We start from the raw sequence: 19,025 nt of genomic DNA, 5'->3' as shown, positions 1-19,025 counted from the left end.
TAAGGACACTCTTCTGAACTTCTCAGTGCTCGCTTAAAATCCGTTTTCTTCTTTGGAAAACTTTTGCCAGTTTTGGCCATGGGCCTGGGTGATTCTTTCAGGTTTTGTCTCTGGGCAGGCAGTGTGTGTGCAAAGTAAGTAGTAATTGTGTCGGGGACAGCAGAGCTTGTGGAGTCACGTCAGGAGAGGCATGTTCTCACAGGCCTCACAGCCGTCTTGTTCCTGCTTGTGGCATTCTTCCATGCTGCTGTGCACTAGAGGCAGCAGTAGATTGGACAGTTCTGGATGTAAATATCAAGAATCTGTACTGACTTTTGTTTGACATCTGGGTACTAGGGGTTGGCAATATCTGAGTATATTGTCAAAGTTGTCAGTGCCTAAAAAACCTCCCTGCATGTTCGATTCCAGTAAAAGAGGTCTAGTGATACCTTAGCATCTCTTTGTAATCATTACTGTCCAGTGTAATATTATTATGAAATACAAATGATATTGAGCATATTAAGTACAAAATATTGTGATATTACAACCCCAATTCCAATGAAGTTGGGACGTTGTGTAAAACATGAATAAAAACAGAATACGATGATTTGCAAATCCTTTTCAACCTATATTCAATTGAATACACTACAAAGACAAGATACTTAATGTTCAGACAAATAAACTTTTATTGTTTTTTGCAAATATTCACTCATTTTGATGCCTGCAACACATTCCAAAGAAGTTGGGACAGGGGCATGTTTACCACTGTGTTACATCACCTTTCCTTTTAACAACACTCAATAAGCTTTTGGGAACTGAGAACACTAGTTGTTGAAGCTTTGTAGGTGGAATTCTTTCCCATTTTTGCTTGATGTACAACTTCATAATGCGCCACACATTTTCAATGGGAGACAGGTCTGGACTGCAGGCAGGCCAGTCTAGTACCCGCACTTTTTTACTACGAAGCCACGCTGTTCTAACACGTGCAGAACTTGGCTTGGCTTTGTCTTGCTGAAATAAGCAGGACGTCCCTGAAAAAGACGTTGCTTGGATGGCAGCATATGTTGCTCCAAAACCTGTATGTACCTTTCAGCATTAATGGTGCCTTCACAGATGTGCAAGTTACCCATGCCATGGGCACTAACACACCCCCACACCATCAGAGATGCTGGCTTTTGAACTTTGCACTGGTAACAATCCAGACAGTCCTTTTCCTCTTTGGCCTGGAGGACACAACGTCCATGATTTCCAAAAACAATTAGAAATGTGGACTCGTCAGACCACAGGACACTTTTCCACTTTTGCGTCAGTCCATCTCAGATGAGCTCGGGCCCAGAGTAGCCGGCGGTGTTTCTGGGTGTTGTTGATATATGGCTTTTGCTTTGCATGGCAGTTTTAACTTGTACATGTAGATGGAGCGACGAACTGTGTTCACTGACAGTGGTTTTCTGAAGTGTTCCTGAGCCCATGTGGTAATATCTGTTACAGAATGATGTCGGTTTTTAATGCAGTGGGGGATCAAAGGTCACGGGCATTCAATGTTGGTTTTCTGCCTTGCCGCTTACTTGCAGAGATTTCTCCAGATTCTCTGAATCTTTTGATGATATTATGGACTGTAGATGATGAAATCCCTAAATTCCTTGCAATTGCACATTGAGAAACGTTGTTCTTAAACTGTTGGACTATTTGCTCACTCAGTTGTTCTAAGTGGTGAACCTCGCCCCATCCTTGCTTGTGAACGACTGAGCCTTTCAGGGATGCTCCCTTTATACCCAATCATGAAACTCACCTGTTTCCAGTTAACCTGTTCATCTGTGGAATGTTCCAAACAGGTGTTTTTTGAGCATTCCTCAACTTTCCCAGTCTTTTGTTGCCCCTGTCCCAACTTCTTTGGAATGTTTTGCAGGCATCAAATTCAAAATGATTGAATATTTGCAAAAAACAAAGTTTATCCATTTGAACATTTAAATATCTTGTCTTTGTAGTGTATTCAATTGAATATAGGTTGAAAAGGGGATTTGCAAATCATCATATTCTGTTTTTATTTATGTTTTACACAACGTCCCAACTTCATTGGAATTGGGGTTGAACATATTCACCATACTGCCCATCTTTACAGATTATATGGCAGATGGGCTGTTGGTCTGTTTTGTGCAGGAGTATGTTTGCATGCAACATAATCTGATAACTGCAAAAAATCTGATTTTAGCAATAATTCATCCAAAGTGCTTATATGCCCTTAAGTAAGGAATGAACAGGTTTGAGGTTATAATTCAATAACAGATTTCTGTCTGGATACATGACAAATGTGCCGCTACAGTAGCATTGCAACCTGGCAATGAACCCATTAAAGAGGAAGGACATGACATGATTTGGTTTCATATATCATATAAAAATGGAATTTAGTTGTAGCATTTGTTGTGTTTTTATTTTTGTTTTTTCACAGGGTGGTGTAGGTGTAGTGTTGAGTGAATTCTTCTGGAGCAGCTACTTACAATCCAGTTATATTTGTGCACCTGAGCACATTTATGCTGTTTAAAAAGGTTGTAATGATTTCTCTGTACAGGATCAAGAATTGACCAAATTGAACTTGGGGAAACATATGGAAAGTTAGAAGCGTCACAGTGTCCTTCAGTCTCTTCTGAGCGTCTCTAATTTACCATCTTCATTAGAAACAATCGCTGATGAAAACTAGGCATCTGGGTGCTGCTTATCAGAATACAGTGAGAGGGGAGGGGCTTATACTGTATACACGTCTGGCTGCACCCTCTGTACATAAATGTAAATGTAGGCTAGTTGTAATGCAAGTGTTTACCAAGTTGAGGTTTATGCATTGCAAAATCAAATTGAGTTGCTCCACACAAACTAGTTTTAGTGTTGAGCTCAGTAGTTACTAAAAACTTGCACCTCCCTCCAAATAGGCGTAAGAGCTGGGAGAAACGCTGTGTTTCTGTAATCACTTATGTTAAACTGTTGATGTAGCTGATTGGACATCTATTAATTAAAAAAGGCCTCTATTCCAGGGTATTTTGGGGGCCTTATTTTGTTTGAGTTCTGGCATAGCGGACATTGAAAGTTCTGTTTGAGAACTTTTATTTGCCTGATTTTGCGTATATTTTACACTATTTAGATGATAAGTTGTATAAGTCTCCCGCAATCAGATAATGGTCATATTAGTATTTAGTTAAGACATGCTAAAAAGCAAACGCCATATAGCAGGTTGTGCTCATTCAGTTCACTACACATACACCAAACACTCCTACAGTAAGTTATTGAATGAATTTACTCTTTCTTCATGCCATCTATTTAACCCTAGTCTTTAGAACCCTCTCGTCGTGCACGTTTGTGTTTTGCTGCAGTATCATGTCTGACTCATCTCCTGCAAGGCTTGTTAATACCATGAAGACTTGGATGTGTGAAAGTGGAAAAAAAACACAAACCTATGCAGTGCATGCAGTCCCCATAACCTGTATCTCAGAACCACTATCTTAATACATGTTCCGTGACAGGCCAAAACATGTTCCATGTGCAAGTTTTGGTTGGTAAAAGCACTGTAAGGACCTCTCAAAAATACCAGCAGGCTGCTTTATGTATTATGTATTAAAAACACAACTCTGCATAAGCGCAACTTAACAATAGGAATAAGACTATTCTAATGTTCTCATAAATGATGTTACTGTGTGTGAATCTGTACTCATAACTGCACTGTGAGCTGTGAATATCCACCAAGAGTGCTGACTGTTTTATCTAAGGTCGATCAAAAACTTGCTTTATTTTTGCTTTTCGTAAAATTAGCAGCACTAGGCTGCATCCTGCACCCTCCCACTCTGCATTTATTTTAGCAGATATGTCACATTGTTCACCTATTAAATGCATTCATGACTTGATGTGTACAGGTGTAGTCAAGGAACTTCATATTTCTTTTTTAAACAAACTATTTGGTAATAGCATAAGTAACATGCTATGTCGCTTTGTGCCATGCACATACACTTTCACTTTGAACTCGTCTGGGTGTGAGGGCTAGGGCTGAAACATATATCGCTTTTGTACAGATATTGCAGTTTAAGACGGTGCCATTTTCAAATCACAAGAGCTGCAATTTTTAAAAATTATAGCGTACACTCAAGTTCTTCAAGGTTCTTAAAGAAGATGGTTCTTCATTAAAGACATTCATTTTATATAGAACCATGAACACTCAAAGACCCATTTGCATGCTTAAATGGTTCTTTGCAGTGTGAAATTCTTCCTCAAATTGATGGAAAATGTGTTGGGAAAGGGTTCTACTATCATTCAATCATGTCAAACAGAAAACAATAGGAGAACATTTTGGTACTAGATAGAGTCCTTTTCACATATGTGCTATGTAGAACCATATACAAAACTATGTCCATAAATTTAAAGAATGATTTTGTCATGCAAAGAGATTTTTAAGCATGGAAGTGAGTCATTGAGTGTTTATGGTTCTGTATAGAACAGTTATCTTTACTAAAGAACAATTGAAGAACCATCTTTTTTAAGTGTCTACATGAACAGCGATGTTGTTTTAAGTTCTAAGAGGGGAAACTAACCTAATAAGAGTTTGTGAACTGCCTGTATGCGAGACCAATCAGAAGCGACCAAACCTCCATGTGCCGTGACATCACAACCACAACTTACTTGTAGTTTGGCACACTGTGTTCAGGGGCTGAGCCTCAAGCCAGAAGAGGTGGATATTCTGGTCTTCTTGACCAAAATAAAACAGGTCTGAATCTTAAGTTATAAAAAAATCGCAACTTGTATTGTAATTGCACTGTTGGTAGGGAAAATCGCAATTAGATATTTACTCCAAATTGTTCAGGCCTAGCAAGGACTGACAAAAACAAAAATAAAAAAAAACAGACGCTGTTTATCATACTGATGCACCCCCTACTACTGTAGCGTGACTGTTCATCCCTCCGTATAGCTGAACAAAAGAAACACTGAAAAAAAGAATAATGACTACTCGTGCATTAGAAGCTGTTCTGTTTTGGTAAACCAATGTGTGAGAGAACGTTCAATGCTAAAGAGCCTCGTTAAAACACTCATTAGTCAGATCGAAAGTAATGGGGAAACCTCACGCTGAGCTGCGGCATCTTTTGCAACCTCCTCCCATCCCGTCTGTCACTACTCTGTGTTTGCAGACGTCATATTTGCAAGCGAATCCCTGCACGAATCCCTGAGACTGAAATTGTACATTGGTTCAAATTTGTACAAATGGTAATCAAAATTGTATGAGTTGAAATGTCTACCCAGTTTTTTAAAATGCTTTTTTAAAATGTCATCAGATTATTCATTGCATAGCTGGAACTGCACAGTAGATAGAAAGATAGAAACCTTTAGAAGGCTTAGATAACGAACTTGATCAAGACTCGTTTGCACACAGACTGGTGTATATAATATTACATGGCGTAGTTAATAGATCATCATTTAGGAAGTCTGTGGTTGGTATACTAAATTGGGCACATGTAAGAGAGCAACTTGGAAAATGGTTGTAGTCATCAAAACAAACTAACATTAACCCTCTATTGCACAGGGGAACAAACTCATTTTCCTCACTTTATAATAACATTTATAGTCTGAGTAAGTTAATCAAAAAGCATGTACTTTTTCATATCTCTTATGAGATCTCTCACCTCTTTCTAACATTCAGCATAAATTTTTTTGTTAGAGAATTTTAGAGATTTTATGTGAACTATATTTATATATATTTTTAAATTGCACTCATAATACATGCAGTAGAGGGTTGAAAAAGACAACCATTTTAGAGCAAATAAGACATTTTAGTAGTTCTTCTCTCATATTGCCACAGAGCTTAACCAGTGTTGGATTTTGTTTGATATCCATATACTTTTGTTAAAAATGTACCACAAGAGAAACTGTGGATGGAAAATATCACATACTATTTGTGTGAAGTTGTATTTGCTTGACAAATGTACTATTTTATGGAAGGGGGTATCTACAATGTCAAGGCAAATGAGATGTAAAAATGAAATCAAATAAAAAGTTTAATGTAGTATGTGAACATTTTTTAAGTTTCAAAATATACCAGTCACTCCCGGGTTCATACCATCCATATACAAAAAAAAAAAAATCTGCAAACAGCCCATAATAAATTCAGATTTTTTTGATGTAAAAGTAAAAATGTAAATAATGTGATGTTAAAAAGTGTATTTGCATATATACGCTTATTCAAAATGCAGCAGTGTAGAATCACCTATTTATGCTTTGTTATAAGAATTGTTTTTTTAACTGCTTTTTGAATGAGACACACAACTGGCAGCCAGTCAGAGTTCATTTAATATTTCATATAACATGAAGGAGTGGGGAACGCTGATCTTAGATAGCTGATGCCACACATGATTTCTGCTATTGTGCAACAAACCTAGAGATGAAAGCTTAAGGTGCTAAAAAGTGTTGACCACTGAGTGACCAAAGAGAGTCGAAGTGGTGAAAGTGCAGCTGGTCTTCATGCTGCAGTTGACACCGCTGCTGGGGGAGCTTTAGGGGGAATTTAAAGAAAACCAAAGCGACAACCCCAAAACCACAAGTGTGCAGTCCAAACCCAACACTTGCTAAACCAAACACGCCATTAACAATTCAGTAAGTCAATTAAGCAGTAAAGGACAAATTGAGTACAGGTTGTTTATGTGCTTTGTAGAGCTGTGCAACATGATATTTCAAATCAAATCTAATTTAATTGTATAGCACTTTTTACAACTGATGTCACAAAGAAGCTTCACAGAATTCCAGTAAAGACAAAGTTTTAACATGAAATATAAAACCCAGGTGAGCAAGTAAAAACTCCCTCAGAGCTGAGGAAGAAACCTTGGGAGGAACCAAGGCTCACAAGGGGGGACCTATCCTCCTCTGGTCAAACTACCAACAAAATGATTATACTAGGAGGAGTAGGAGGAGTAGGAGGAGTAGGAGGAGTAGGAGGAGGAGGAGGAGTAGGAGGAGGAGGAGGAGGAGGAGTAGTAGTAGTAGTAGGAGTCCATGAAAACTTAAGTGTAGGGTGGGCAGCTAGTCCAAGGCAAGTGGCAGTAGTGGGGGCGTGGGCAGCTGGTCTGAAGCGGGTAGCAGGAGAGCTCAACCGTCAGTCGTCTATCAGTGTCTGGGTCTCACCCCAGGTAAAGAAGAACACTGTCTTCATTGCAAACCGAATTAGGCCTGTATAAGCGTAGCACAGTGTGATTAACATTTGAATAAAAATGATTGTATTCATAATTTTGGACGATGGGCGTGCACTGCTGTGAATCACCCAGTAAAGCCTGACAATCATTTAAAAGTCAGAGGTGTGGCTTGTATTTCACAGGAGTTTCACACGTCATACGTCTTTATACGTTATAACTAAAGACACACTGTGTGACATGAAGTACATTCACTGTTACTAAGTGATCTGCAGTTCTTTTTCTGTATGAGCAAAATCCTCCAGGCTGCAGTATGCAAGTCACTGCAGGATCATCCGGTGTCCACCAAGGGGCAGTAGACCTCCACCAAAAAGAGCCCCCATAAGTGTACCGGAGAAGCTCAGAACCAGGGGTATCACACTGAAGTCCTGAGATTGGATGATAATTTCAAGGTCTGGCTTTTTTTTTTTCAAGGTTAAACACAGTAAAGGCACATCAGAACATTTGCCTTCAGTGCTGAATTTAAAGTGAGGACTGTTCAAGATCACACTGTTATTATTGCAATATTATGTGGTGACTTCAGACAGTGTCATGGGTTTAGATGGCTTCTGACACACTGGCATTCAAATCAAGCCAACACCTTAGAGGCAAGCCGTATGGCTCGTTGCCCCCTGCAGAACTGTATGAACTGGAGGAAAGGAATGGGGGGCATCTGTACGGTGTCAATGCTTCTCTACTGCCTGGAGGCAAAAGTGTGTCCTCTGTAGCTGCTTTCCCACTGGCATGTGATTGTGCGCATGGGTGTGGTGAAGGATGTGGGCTGTTGGAAGAGCCATCGTGAGGTTCATCTAAAGTTCAGATATGCTTCCAGGCAGGTAATTCAAGGGATATGAGTCTCAAGTGGGAGACTGTTTAGGTCTGCACATCTAAAGCTACACCATCTGCCTGAAGGAGGATAAAAAAAACAGCTAAAGAGACGCTTCTAAGTGGATGTAATAGGATTTAAGTTACAGCAGTAATCAGTGTGGGCAAGTTATTCAGGCAGAGTCAGTGTTGTGAAGTTGCAGGTGATTAAGGTGCAGATGGGGAACAACTATACAGATTTTTAATTTTAATAGTACTGATTATAACAAAAATGCAAGTCAATGGGTGCTTCAGTTTGCTGTAGTGCTAAATACATAACGAATATCGTTTCATTTTTGGAAACGTTTAGTTAGTGTATTCTGTGTTATAGGTGGATGATATGACAAATGTGACATCATAATACTTCATGCTTTTATGTGCTACAGTACATACTATGCTTTGGTAAATCCATTAAAAAAATGAAAAAAAAAATGTTTTAAATTTATTTTTTAATGCAGTTGTTCATTGTTATTTGCATACTGACCATATCCAACACATGCTTAGAAAGCATACTGTGACCTACTGTGTTGTCATTTTTTCACACTAATAGTGTTGTATTGCCCAACTCTACTACTTTAGGTAGACTTTGATGTCATTTTAATAGAAGCAAAGTAGAACAAAAGAGCCAAAACAAGCTCTGTCAGTACTGATGTATGATGACACTGGAATCATATTGTTATTGCTCAATATTTGTTTTAAAAATGTTAAACGTATTACTTTTTTTAAGTAAAGTTAAATTTATTACTGATTTTAGTAAAGTTAGCCAAAGTAAATACTATGAGTCAGGTACATGCAGTCCCAGTGTAAAGATTCAAGCCTGTTACGTCTTACTTTCAATATAGCGCTTTATTTGATTTATGTTGTTTACATAGGCAGCTCATTTTACTTTTACAAATTGAAAGAGTCAGTTTTTGTCCATTTCATAACAAATAATGTTGTTTGTAATGTAACTTTGGCTAATAGAAATGTGCCAGTTTAACCCACACGGTGTTCGCTTTGGGTATATAAAAGCCCAATAAAACTGGTCACCGGCCAATCTGGCTGTAAAGAAATCAGAATCTGAATTGGACATTAAATGCATGATGCGTCCATCCCTGATTTTAAACACTTTTCTTTGTGAATTGTCAAATGACTCATAGAGGGAATAATAGATGTTTATTAGCAGTGAAAGCAGTATAGGAGGATGAGATGAACTGGGACAGTGCAAGATGGCTGGAGTGTGTGTGTGTGTGTGTGTGTGTGTGTGTGTGTGTGTGTGTGTGTGTGTGTGTGTGTGTCTGTCTGTGACTCAGTGCTGGGCTGGAAGATTCTAGAGTTAGCTCTGTCTCTACAGCTGTCCAGCACCACCCATCTGTTTTTCCCTCTTCATAGTGGGCTGGCACTCCTCTCTGTAGTCCTGGAGAAAGAGAAGCTTCCGGACACATGCTCACTGCCTCATCAGTACGTCACGCAGACAGACTGACCCCTACAGCAGCTCCGCAGCAGAGAGGGGTGTGATTTAAGGGAAGTGATGCGGAGGGAAAAGAGGGAAATCTGGGCAGCTGTGTATGAGAGTGTAAAGAAGCAGGAAGATGCCAGAATACATTACAGCACACTATGAAAGAATTCCCGCTGCTGAGGGACGCTGACACCACCATGAGTTCACTGTAGCCTCTAAAGAGTTGTAAATTGACCGTCCTCAAATCATCCATCCTCTCTGTTATTGTCATTAAAATGATTTCATCTTATGTAAAGGCTCATGCTGAGGATTAAGCACATACTGAACTACGTCTGCATGAGTAATGTGATGTCTTCAAACCTTAAAGCAGTAGTTTGGCACAAAAATTTACCACATAAGAAGAAATCAGAAACCACATAAGCAAGTCTACATAAGATGACTTATCAACTCGTCATGGTTTGAGACAAGTGTTGATGATTTAGGCCTACAGTTTGCTGAAAGCTGATTAGTTGGCTGAACTGTAAGCTTCTATTACTTGTTAGCTTTATTAGCCTTGTAGTTCTTGACAGTATGGCTGAGCGCTTAATAATTCTTTACATTGAAATCATTGCAGATTGCAGCTTTCAGCACACTTGCCTGGTGATGGGGAGGTGCCACTCCCATCTGAGTCCAAAAGAGCATAATGGTCCTCTTTCTCCCCACAACACAAACGTGGCATCTGTTAGCTGATATAACAGAACTGCCAGTTAACGTTCTCTTCCAAGTGTGTTGAGCTGTACAATGATGTTGCATTAGCTGTAGTTTTAAAAAAAACTGTTGGCTAAAATTAGTTTTAAAAAAAAAGTGCACTTTTCAAGTAACAAGAGCTGGCATTTTATATCCAACATCAACTCACTCATTTTTAGGTGGAAGTAAGAGCTTGAGAACTAGAAGCCTGGCTCCACTACTTTACTACAGCATCAAGACTCCACCACTAATAAAAAGGCTTGCATGGCTGAATAAAATGGATGTGTCCTTGACAAAAATAAATAAATAAATAAACACAACAACAGGCCTGTAGCTTATTAAAAAATAACTGCAATATTTTTCAGAAGATAGATACTTCCCTCCATCATTCAGCTTTTGCTGATTAAACTATATTGGAGAAAGGGGAAGACTGTGTATACTTGATTTTTTTTTTTTTTTCTTTTTCTAATGCAAGCAAGAAGGATGTCATCTTAAATCTTTAAGCCCTAGGTTTACCATTGAGTTATTAATCTCCAGACATATTATTCAGTAACAACTGTGAATTATGCATGAAACTAATAAGTGATGCAGTTATGAGAGAATGAACCCCATAGACAGGACTTTAGGGTTAAAGTGGTTGAAAAATCTCCAAACAAGGTCACTCGATTAACATGAAATGACAACAGATTTTTAAGATATTTGAAGGGGAAATGGTGTCAGATTTTGCTTCAAATAGCCATTAAGGTTTTTCATGATCTTGCATGTTCATGGATGTATTCGTCTTTGCTGTGGTGCCAGGAGGTCAGCTTAGGGTTAAGGGTGTAACATTAATATAGTGTGGCATGGCTCTAGGCTGAATCTGGGTCAGGAGGGGCGCTGCCGCTCTCTCTCTTTCTCTGCACTGCAGCAGCCCAGCCCAGTACTGCAGAGCCCCGCCCCACCTCGCCTCAGCCATGTGACTCCACTCTGCACTGTCTGCATGGTGGGGGGGTTGGGGGAGTGAAGGACGATCTCGTGCTCCACTGGCTGTGCTGTAGTATTCGTAGTAGAAGGGTGGGCACGTGGACACACACGTTGTTCTCCATGCTGAAACATGCTAATCATGCTGCAGTGAACTAGACAGCATGCCATCCACTGCGTCTACACCCAGAACCACTAAAGCCCTGCTCCTCATGCTTCAGGTGCTGACATATTTCCAACTCAGCTTTTGAGCACTTTCTGCTAATAGGATTGGGGGGATTTTAAGAAAGACCCCCCCCTCCTCATTCATATCTCATCCCAGTAAGCATTTAGCAAGAAATGGTCTTAGTCTTTTGCCCTACTTACAACCTGCAAGATAAATGCACTCTGGTCATGAGTGTTGGATTACAGCGACATTATGTGCACTTCTGTGCATTCAGGTGCTTTTTTTTTTTCCTGCTTATGCAGCCAAATATTGAAAACTGTACAGTTTAATACAAAAACATAAAATCTATTCTCTCAGCATTTTAGCTCCAGACTCATTTGTCAAGTGTAGGACAGGTAGGAACTGCTATAAAAAGATCTTAAGAAACCATTAAATGCAAAGCTTTTACTTGTCATTTTTCTGTCACTACAGAAACGCTCTTCTTTTTCTTGTTTTGAAACCTGCGTCTCTTTCAAGTACAACAGTCATTATTCATTTATTCATGTTCTTTTAAGATGCTCAGCATTATCTTCTGTAGTCCTGCTTTGCTCCCATTGGCTGGTGGCTTGTTTTTGGTTTAGAGAGCCGTTTTTGGCTCCATGGAAACAGCAGAAAGCTCTGATCCAATCAGAGAGCAGGGTGGGCGAGTTGTAGTCAAATGAGCAGAAGCCCGGATTTGACATGTAAAGCCGGCAGAGGCCTTTGGGGGTCCGGGACACACTCACACTAGAGCTTATTTGCTCCCTGTGGTTGCTTGAATATGCAACAACATGACGGCGTGAGTCTGCTGGGACTTGTGAGAGAACACACCTCCATACTCCACTCGCACTGCAGAGAGCAGCTTGGGTCAGTTGCACAAACCTACTTGCCTACTTTAACTGCAGTTGCTCCATTTGTCTCAGTTGAACTTCCTCCTAAATTGAGAGCTGGATCAGAATCTAATTTGCACTCCCTTTTACCCCAAATAGAGTTTATCAGCCAGGACAAGTTTGGTGTCTGAAGTTTAATGCTGAAAAATGAAGATTTAAATTTTAGGATTAGGATTAAAACCTAACAGTTCTGCTTTCCTGTGGGAATTGGCTTAATGGTGTCCTATTGAGACCACTAGTTTCCCATAGAATACCTTTAGATCCCATTAGGAAATCATTAAATGCCTTTAGAATCCACCACTGGTCACCTGTTGAATCATTAGGATCATGATATCCTAATATCAACTCATTAACACTTAGTGGTTTCTAAGGGGTTCTTTCAGCAGGGTTTGCTTTTTAGTTTTGCTCTGGAGCTCCAGGCCAATCCCATTTGCTTTGTTCATTTTAACCATGTTATAAACATCTGAAAAACCTGGCATTAATACTGCATTCATTGTGCCCAACATAGATGAGTTTGTTGATGAGATTATTGAAAAGACTGATTGTTGAAACGTGACACTTGAGCTGAACTGGTTGAACATGCTCTACACTGCTGGCAGGTATCATGTCTTTAAAAAAAAAAAGCTGCCTATATGGTGCTTTTATCATGAAACCTCAGCGTCAGGTTTTAGACCTGAGTGAAATTGTGTCTTAGCTTTGGTACATCAGGCGTAACAGGTTGTTTCAAACTGTTTCATTCAAGATATTGCTTTAGATGAGAAGGCTAAGCTAAGCGGCCTGAGGTGGTAAAGTCTATGTGATATTCACAAGTCAGTTTTTCATTAATAGCTTAATATAGCTTTGTAGCCAAAGATGACTGTATACTACAACTGTAACTTTTACTGAATGTCTTGATTATTATGTTGGTTTGTTTCAAAATGACCACAAAAAAGCTTCTTAAAATTATTATTATTTTGTTGTTGTTGTTGTCTTGATACAGTTTGAAGCAAGTGTGTGATGCTTTTGGTTTGCACTGTGCTAATGGGTTTGGTGTAAGCTTCCTTTACTTACTGGCTACATTTGGCTCTTGACTCCAACACAAAACTAAACAAGCAGACTTCAGACACCAATCATGTCTTGGCTGGTCACTACATTTGTAGTTGGAGGGGAAGTACTGTAAATTAGATTTTTGACCAAACTATCTAAATACAGCTAAAAAAACATTTCTTAGAAGAGCTTTGGCCACACATCTATCTCGGTTTCCGTTTGAGGTCAGATACTGTGGAGTAGCCTCCCTTTTGTGGGTGTTTTCAAACCATCTGTATTATGATCTCCCTGTTATGGGGGTTGATTCACTGAAGAGGAATGTACAGGAAAAGTGAGTAATTCTTGAAAGAGGAAGAGTCACTAGAGTACAAGGGGACAGAATAGTACCCCATAACATGACCAAGTAAACCTTCATTATCACAAGTTGAAGCAATAGCCTCCTGTTTTCCATCAGGAAGGGTAAAACGGATCGGGCAGTCAATTGATTGGACAGTGGGCGAGTGTAGTGCAGGGCTATCCAGCTGTTGTCCTGTTTGTCTTACTGCAGCACTGTTTGGTGATTTACCTCCACAAATCACTTCTTTAACGCAGCAGTTAGTTACTATGTTTAATTGTTGCATTTAAGCAGGAAAGTTCACCAAACTGTACTGGACTCTGGCCCTCAAGGAATGGAGCTGGACACTCAAACTGCAGCTGTTTGATGCTGCACTGGATCCCACTACCTCTCTCTGCCCTGAACAGAAACCTCTTATGTTTGATCCCTCCAGTATATGAAATTTAGCAAATAAACAGTAATTGTGCCTCATGCAGACATTGTGCATTAAAATGTGTTCTCTGCAGATGATGTGTTGACTTCATTTCGCAAATCAGTAAAACCTGTATCCTGACTGGAACATGCAAAGTTTTGCATATGTCTGTATGTAAATGAGCACTGTTCTCATTGGTTGTTCTCACTCCAGGCTAGGCTACTGTATGATAGCCTACCATGCATTCAAAAAGCAGTAATGTCAGCATCAATGTGTGTAACTGTAGGCCGAACAGGGTCATGCATTTAAATTATATATTATGGTTGTTGTGACCTCACAAAAGCATTTAAATAAAAACAGGTTGGTTTTGCAGCTTAATTTTGATACATGGACTTTGTGGTGAAGTGAATGGTACAGTGTTTTTATACTACATGAAACTTCTCCATGATAAAGGCGCTTTAAATGCTAAGTTGAGACATCACTGACGCATTTTGCTTTCCTCAGGTTTGTGATTGGATGCCATGGGGAATCTGATCAAAGTTCTAACGAGAGACATCGACAACAATGCTGGGAACTTTTTCCTGGACTTTGAAAGTAGGTGTATATGCATCCAGCACCTCTGCATTACATACACAGTTTCTTTGTGGTTGCAAGGGGTATTAATGCAGCACTGATTTTCTTTTTGGCCTCATGCAGACGCCCAACCCACAGAGGCGGAGAGGCAGCTGTGGGAACAGGTCAGTAAGGTTCTGGAGGAGGCGATGAGCATCTTGCAGGACCTGCAGTCTTACAGTGGAGCAGGAGAAGCCATCAGACAGGTGAACACCCCATCCAGCAGAAACTTGTCTAAGGGCTCAAAAAGGCAGGGCCAGTTCTAAAAACACTTAATCTCTTTTTCTTACAGTTTGGCAGTGTGTGCATGTTGTTTGATTGTGCATGTGCCCTTAGTCGTTGTTATACTGTTTGTTTTAAGGATAGGCAATATGTTGATATGTAATTGTTATCCATGATAAATGTCACAGTATGCTTTCCGAGGAAATCAACAGTACTTAATGCAAATGAACAATAACTACATGTATTATTACAAAGTGAGCATAATTAGGACTATTTAATTGGATGTAGGAGGTTCTGTTTTGTCTGTTTTGAATTTACTAAATCTCATAACAGTATCATTCTCTTTCACGTGCATTGAGTTGTCCAGTGACGCGGTTTTAACGTCAGTTTTAAGAAGAAGAAAAAAACAGGGACATTTTGTTTTTCTCTAAAACACATTTGGAACACATTTTAAAAATCCCCTGTAGAGGATGTCTTCACTTATTTTACATTTAGAAAATCAACAATAAACCAAAATGACGGCAAATAAATGTAATTTGACCAGGATGTTCAAACTTGCATGTGATTGTATGCAAAGCCATTTGGCAGTTTTAAATTTTGTTACTATAATAAAATCTCATCTGATGAGACTGAGTTACCAAAATTGTTTCCAACTTTCCAACACTAGAGCAACTTTTTTCCCCCACTTTTCTTTCTCTGAGATTTCCATTCATGATCATGCAGAAGCCTGTGAAAATTCCCACTTCACTACAGAAATGCATTACCACAAATTAATATGGAAAACTAGTCCAGTGTCCAGTTAATTGAAAGAAGCATTAATAGACACTTACTGTTTTTCTTTTTTTTTTTTGGAAGAACACTATATATAAACACTTTTTCCATGAAGAATTAATGAAAGCATTCTACAAATTAATGTGCTTTGTATAATGATTTACTAATTGGGATTAGCATCTGCATAGAGGCTTCTGTTATAGTTCAGCTTTTTTCTACATAGTCGACTGTGGTAATTGACTGTACACTACAGTTGTGACACTTACAGAATAGGCAGAAAATGCCAGTCATCATGTAAACCAGCAGCTCTCAAGTTTGGGAGCTACAGAGGGATGCCAAGGGGGCTGAAAAGGAAAAAAAAAAGAAGTTGCATCTCTAGTTTAATTTTGTCAGTTTATTAAATCTGCTTTGACTAAATCTAAGGTACTGGTACTTGTTTGGTAGATGGTACATGTTGTTAAACATTATTAAAATGAAATATTAAAGTGAAATCAGTCACAGTTCATGTACATACCATGCCCAATAACAAGTTATCTGAAATGTCTTGTCAACAACGGAATGATTTGTATGTGCACATCTGCGATAGCTTCAAGGAAAGGTAGCAAAATGAACGAGGGTCTGTTAAGACGTGGTCTTAGTTTATGTCAAAGTAATGGGGGGCACTGACAGGTGAGCAAGTGGGGGGTAAATGGGTTGAGGGGCAGGGGGGCGAAGGAGCACAGTGAACTTTACTATCCACAAAGGGGGTCTTAAACTAAGAAAATTTAAGAACTGCTGAAATAAATCATTTGTGTCAAGTGCACTGCTGGAGGGCCACGTCACTGCAGGCTTTAGTGTTCTCTGCTTTAACACCTGAATCAACTCATTAGATAATCAGCTGATTCATCCTGGGGTTATAGAGAGCAGAACTCCCTGTTCATATGATCTTGTAGATACGTTTAGGAAGTATGCTCAGTTACGTATTGGGTTTTAGTTGAAACATGTTAAAAACACAGTGTTTCAATGATTGATTGCTTTGTATGTCCAGGCCATCCAGCAGCCGAACGATGAGCGCGTGCAGGAGAAGGCCTGGAATGCTGTGGTCCCGCTGGTGGGGAAGCTAAAGAAGTTTTATGAGTTCTCTCTAAAGCTGGGTATGAACTTCCTCTTACACACATACTGCTGATTCTACACCATTAGACAAAAGTCTGAACACACCTCAATGATTGTACACTTTTCATAGTATCATGGTACGTGTCCACTGCACACAGTGCAGAATTCTCCCACCACCTTCTTCGACAGTGCCTTGCAGCCTAAGGGCTGTGTCTATCTATAAAACAGGATGCAAATGAACCTGTCGGTCTGTGTTCATTTCAGATCAGTTTCAAATAAATTTGCTTCTCAGGTAGTCTACACTAACTTACAAAGGTCAGAATAGTTCAGTACATGTTGACGAGCTACAGAAGAAAAAAAATCCAATAAAAAGACCTGTATTAGCCTGCTATAATTCCAGTTCATTGCTGTCTTTTGACTCATTAGGGCCACTGGCAGTGTCAGACTTTCTGCCATACAATATTTCATTTAATTTCGTCTTTGTTAGTTTTGGACTGTATGGAATGGGGAACCCAGACATCTGTGACTTTCAGACCCAGACTTTCAGACGAAACCATGTAGGCACGTCCTCTCTTGGTATGATTGGTCAGCGCTCCATGCCTGTTGCATGTAACTTGGATAAAATGAAGACCGCTCAACTTGTTCATGCTACTTGCTATCTCACAATCCCTCACACATTTTCCGTTACTGCTCATTGTAAATGAATGGGGCTGAAATTTCGGGTGATGATAAATTTGCATGCAGCGGACATGTACCATTAAAAACATTTTGCTGTAAATACTCATGCTTAGAAGTGAAGTGAAGTAAATGCCTACTTTGTGCCCAGTTTCTCAGCATATATGAAAAACTTCAGTTCAACCTCAGGTGCTCTTCATGAAGCTGTGTGAGATAATGCTGAGTGTGTAAGGCTTCATCAAGACAAGGTGGTACTCTAAATGGCCTGGGAGTTAATCCCAAAAAGTGTTGGTTCTCCAATTCCAGTTGTTTGCGAATCGAGAGTTGACTCCAAAGCTTTATACTTGATTCCATATAAGGGCATTCAAGGTTGTGTGTGCCTGTAGTGTGAGATATTCTGTCAGCGTCTAGACAGGCTTTATGAAAAATGCAGCCTCCAAAAACACCCACATAACTAGACTGGCTGTATTTTACTTTGGACAAAGTGGAAAACACTGGGAGTGCCAAAAACTGTGTCACAGTCAAACAACATTACCGGTGCTGAACCCCCCCCTCCCTCCAGAGTTTAATTCCAGCCTTTATCTACCATGCTGCATCTGCTTAGGCTTACATTAATGCATCTGATCCAGTCAATCATAATAGTATAATGTGACTTGGAATCAAAATGAGTTGACTCATTGGACAGCCCTATGTAAAATAAGGCTATAATATGTACTTTTTTTTTTTTTTGCGCAGTCACTGCATAGTTACATGTTATTTCCCAGTTTTCATATCTTTTTATTATTGTTATTATTATTGTTATTGTAAAACAGACAATGAGTCAGTGTTTTATGAGTCCAAACCTTTGACTGGTACTGTATACATTTTGCTGTTTTGCCTGGTGCTGTATGTGAACAGTGCATACACTGCAGAACAGTGAAAATTGGCATAATTACCAGTGATGGGGATATATTAGGATAACTGAATGAACTTAAACATTATCAGCTGAATGTCCCTGTAGTAAACGCAGCAGCGTGTAAGTGATTTCTCTCAGGGACGTGTGGTCCACTAACCCACTTTGCATGTTTATTGGTAAGCTCAGTGGCTGAGTTGAGCTGCTCACAGTCCTGAGGCAGAGTTTTATATAGAGCTTGATTTGATGTGATGGGCAGTGATGTGAGAGCTGATCTCTGCTGCTGAGTGATTCATCTGCATCTGATCAAGGTATATTAGTGGAACTCTAGCGTCAGCACCTAGCTAAAGAGGAGTTATATAATCTTAGTCAGCCTCCACTTTGTCCCCTTCCTCTTCTGCTGTATGTGTCTATCTCTCTATGGCCCTCCACATCAAACCTTTCTCAGATTAAATTGCGTAGCCACTTCCTCTGTTCTTTCTTCTCATTTATTTACTTTTGCATTATTATTTAGCATATTTATATTAATGACTTCAAGTACTTTGGGAACTCAAAGGGGCCGAGATGCATGCACGGTGATATGTGCAGAGCTGGGCTGTAGTGGACGTATGTTGTGGTGCGGTTAATGCCACTGTGATTATGATGTTAATATCATGTTCACGTTATTAGGCAGTGCGTGAGGGGGGAAGCAGCCTTGAGCCAAGCAGCAATGCGTCGTAATTGGATTAACATGCTCCTCAGGCGAGGCAATCCTCCATTAC

At 39.6% G+C, this 19,025-nt stretch overlaps 1 protein-coding gene across 1 annotated transcript in view; it reads left to right on the top strand.

Annotated features, from left to right (window-relative positions):
* fam49ba (family with sequence similarity 49 member Ba) overlaps positions 1 to 19,025 on the top strand; it is a 32,127-nt gene that overhangs the window by 4,201 nt on the left and 8,901 nt on the right. Inside the window, exons 2-4 of the mRNA XM_037534503.1 lie at positions 14,505 to 14,594; positions 14,697 to 14,818; positions 16,633 to 16,738. Of these exons, the coding sequence (XP_037390400.1) occupies positions 14,522 to 14,594; positions 14,697 to 14,818; positions 16,633 to 16,738 (301 nt within the window). The 5' untranslated portion in view covers positions 14,505 to 14,521. The remainder of the gene's footprint in view (positions 1 to 14,504; positions 14,595 to 14,696; positions 14,819 to 16,632; positions 16,739 to 19,025) is intronic.

This window comes from Pygocentrus nattereri, chromosome 2 (genome assembly GCF_015220715.1).
Source record: "Pygocentrus nattereri isolate fPygNat1 chromosome 2, fPygNat1.pri, whole genome shotgun sequence".
Classification (NCBI taxonomy): domain Eukaryota; kingdom Metazoa; phylum Chordata; class Actinopteri; order Characiformes; family Serrasalmidae; genus Pygocentrus; species Pygocentrus nattereri.
This window is presented reverse-complemented; position numbering and strand designations above follow the sequence as displayed.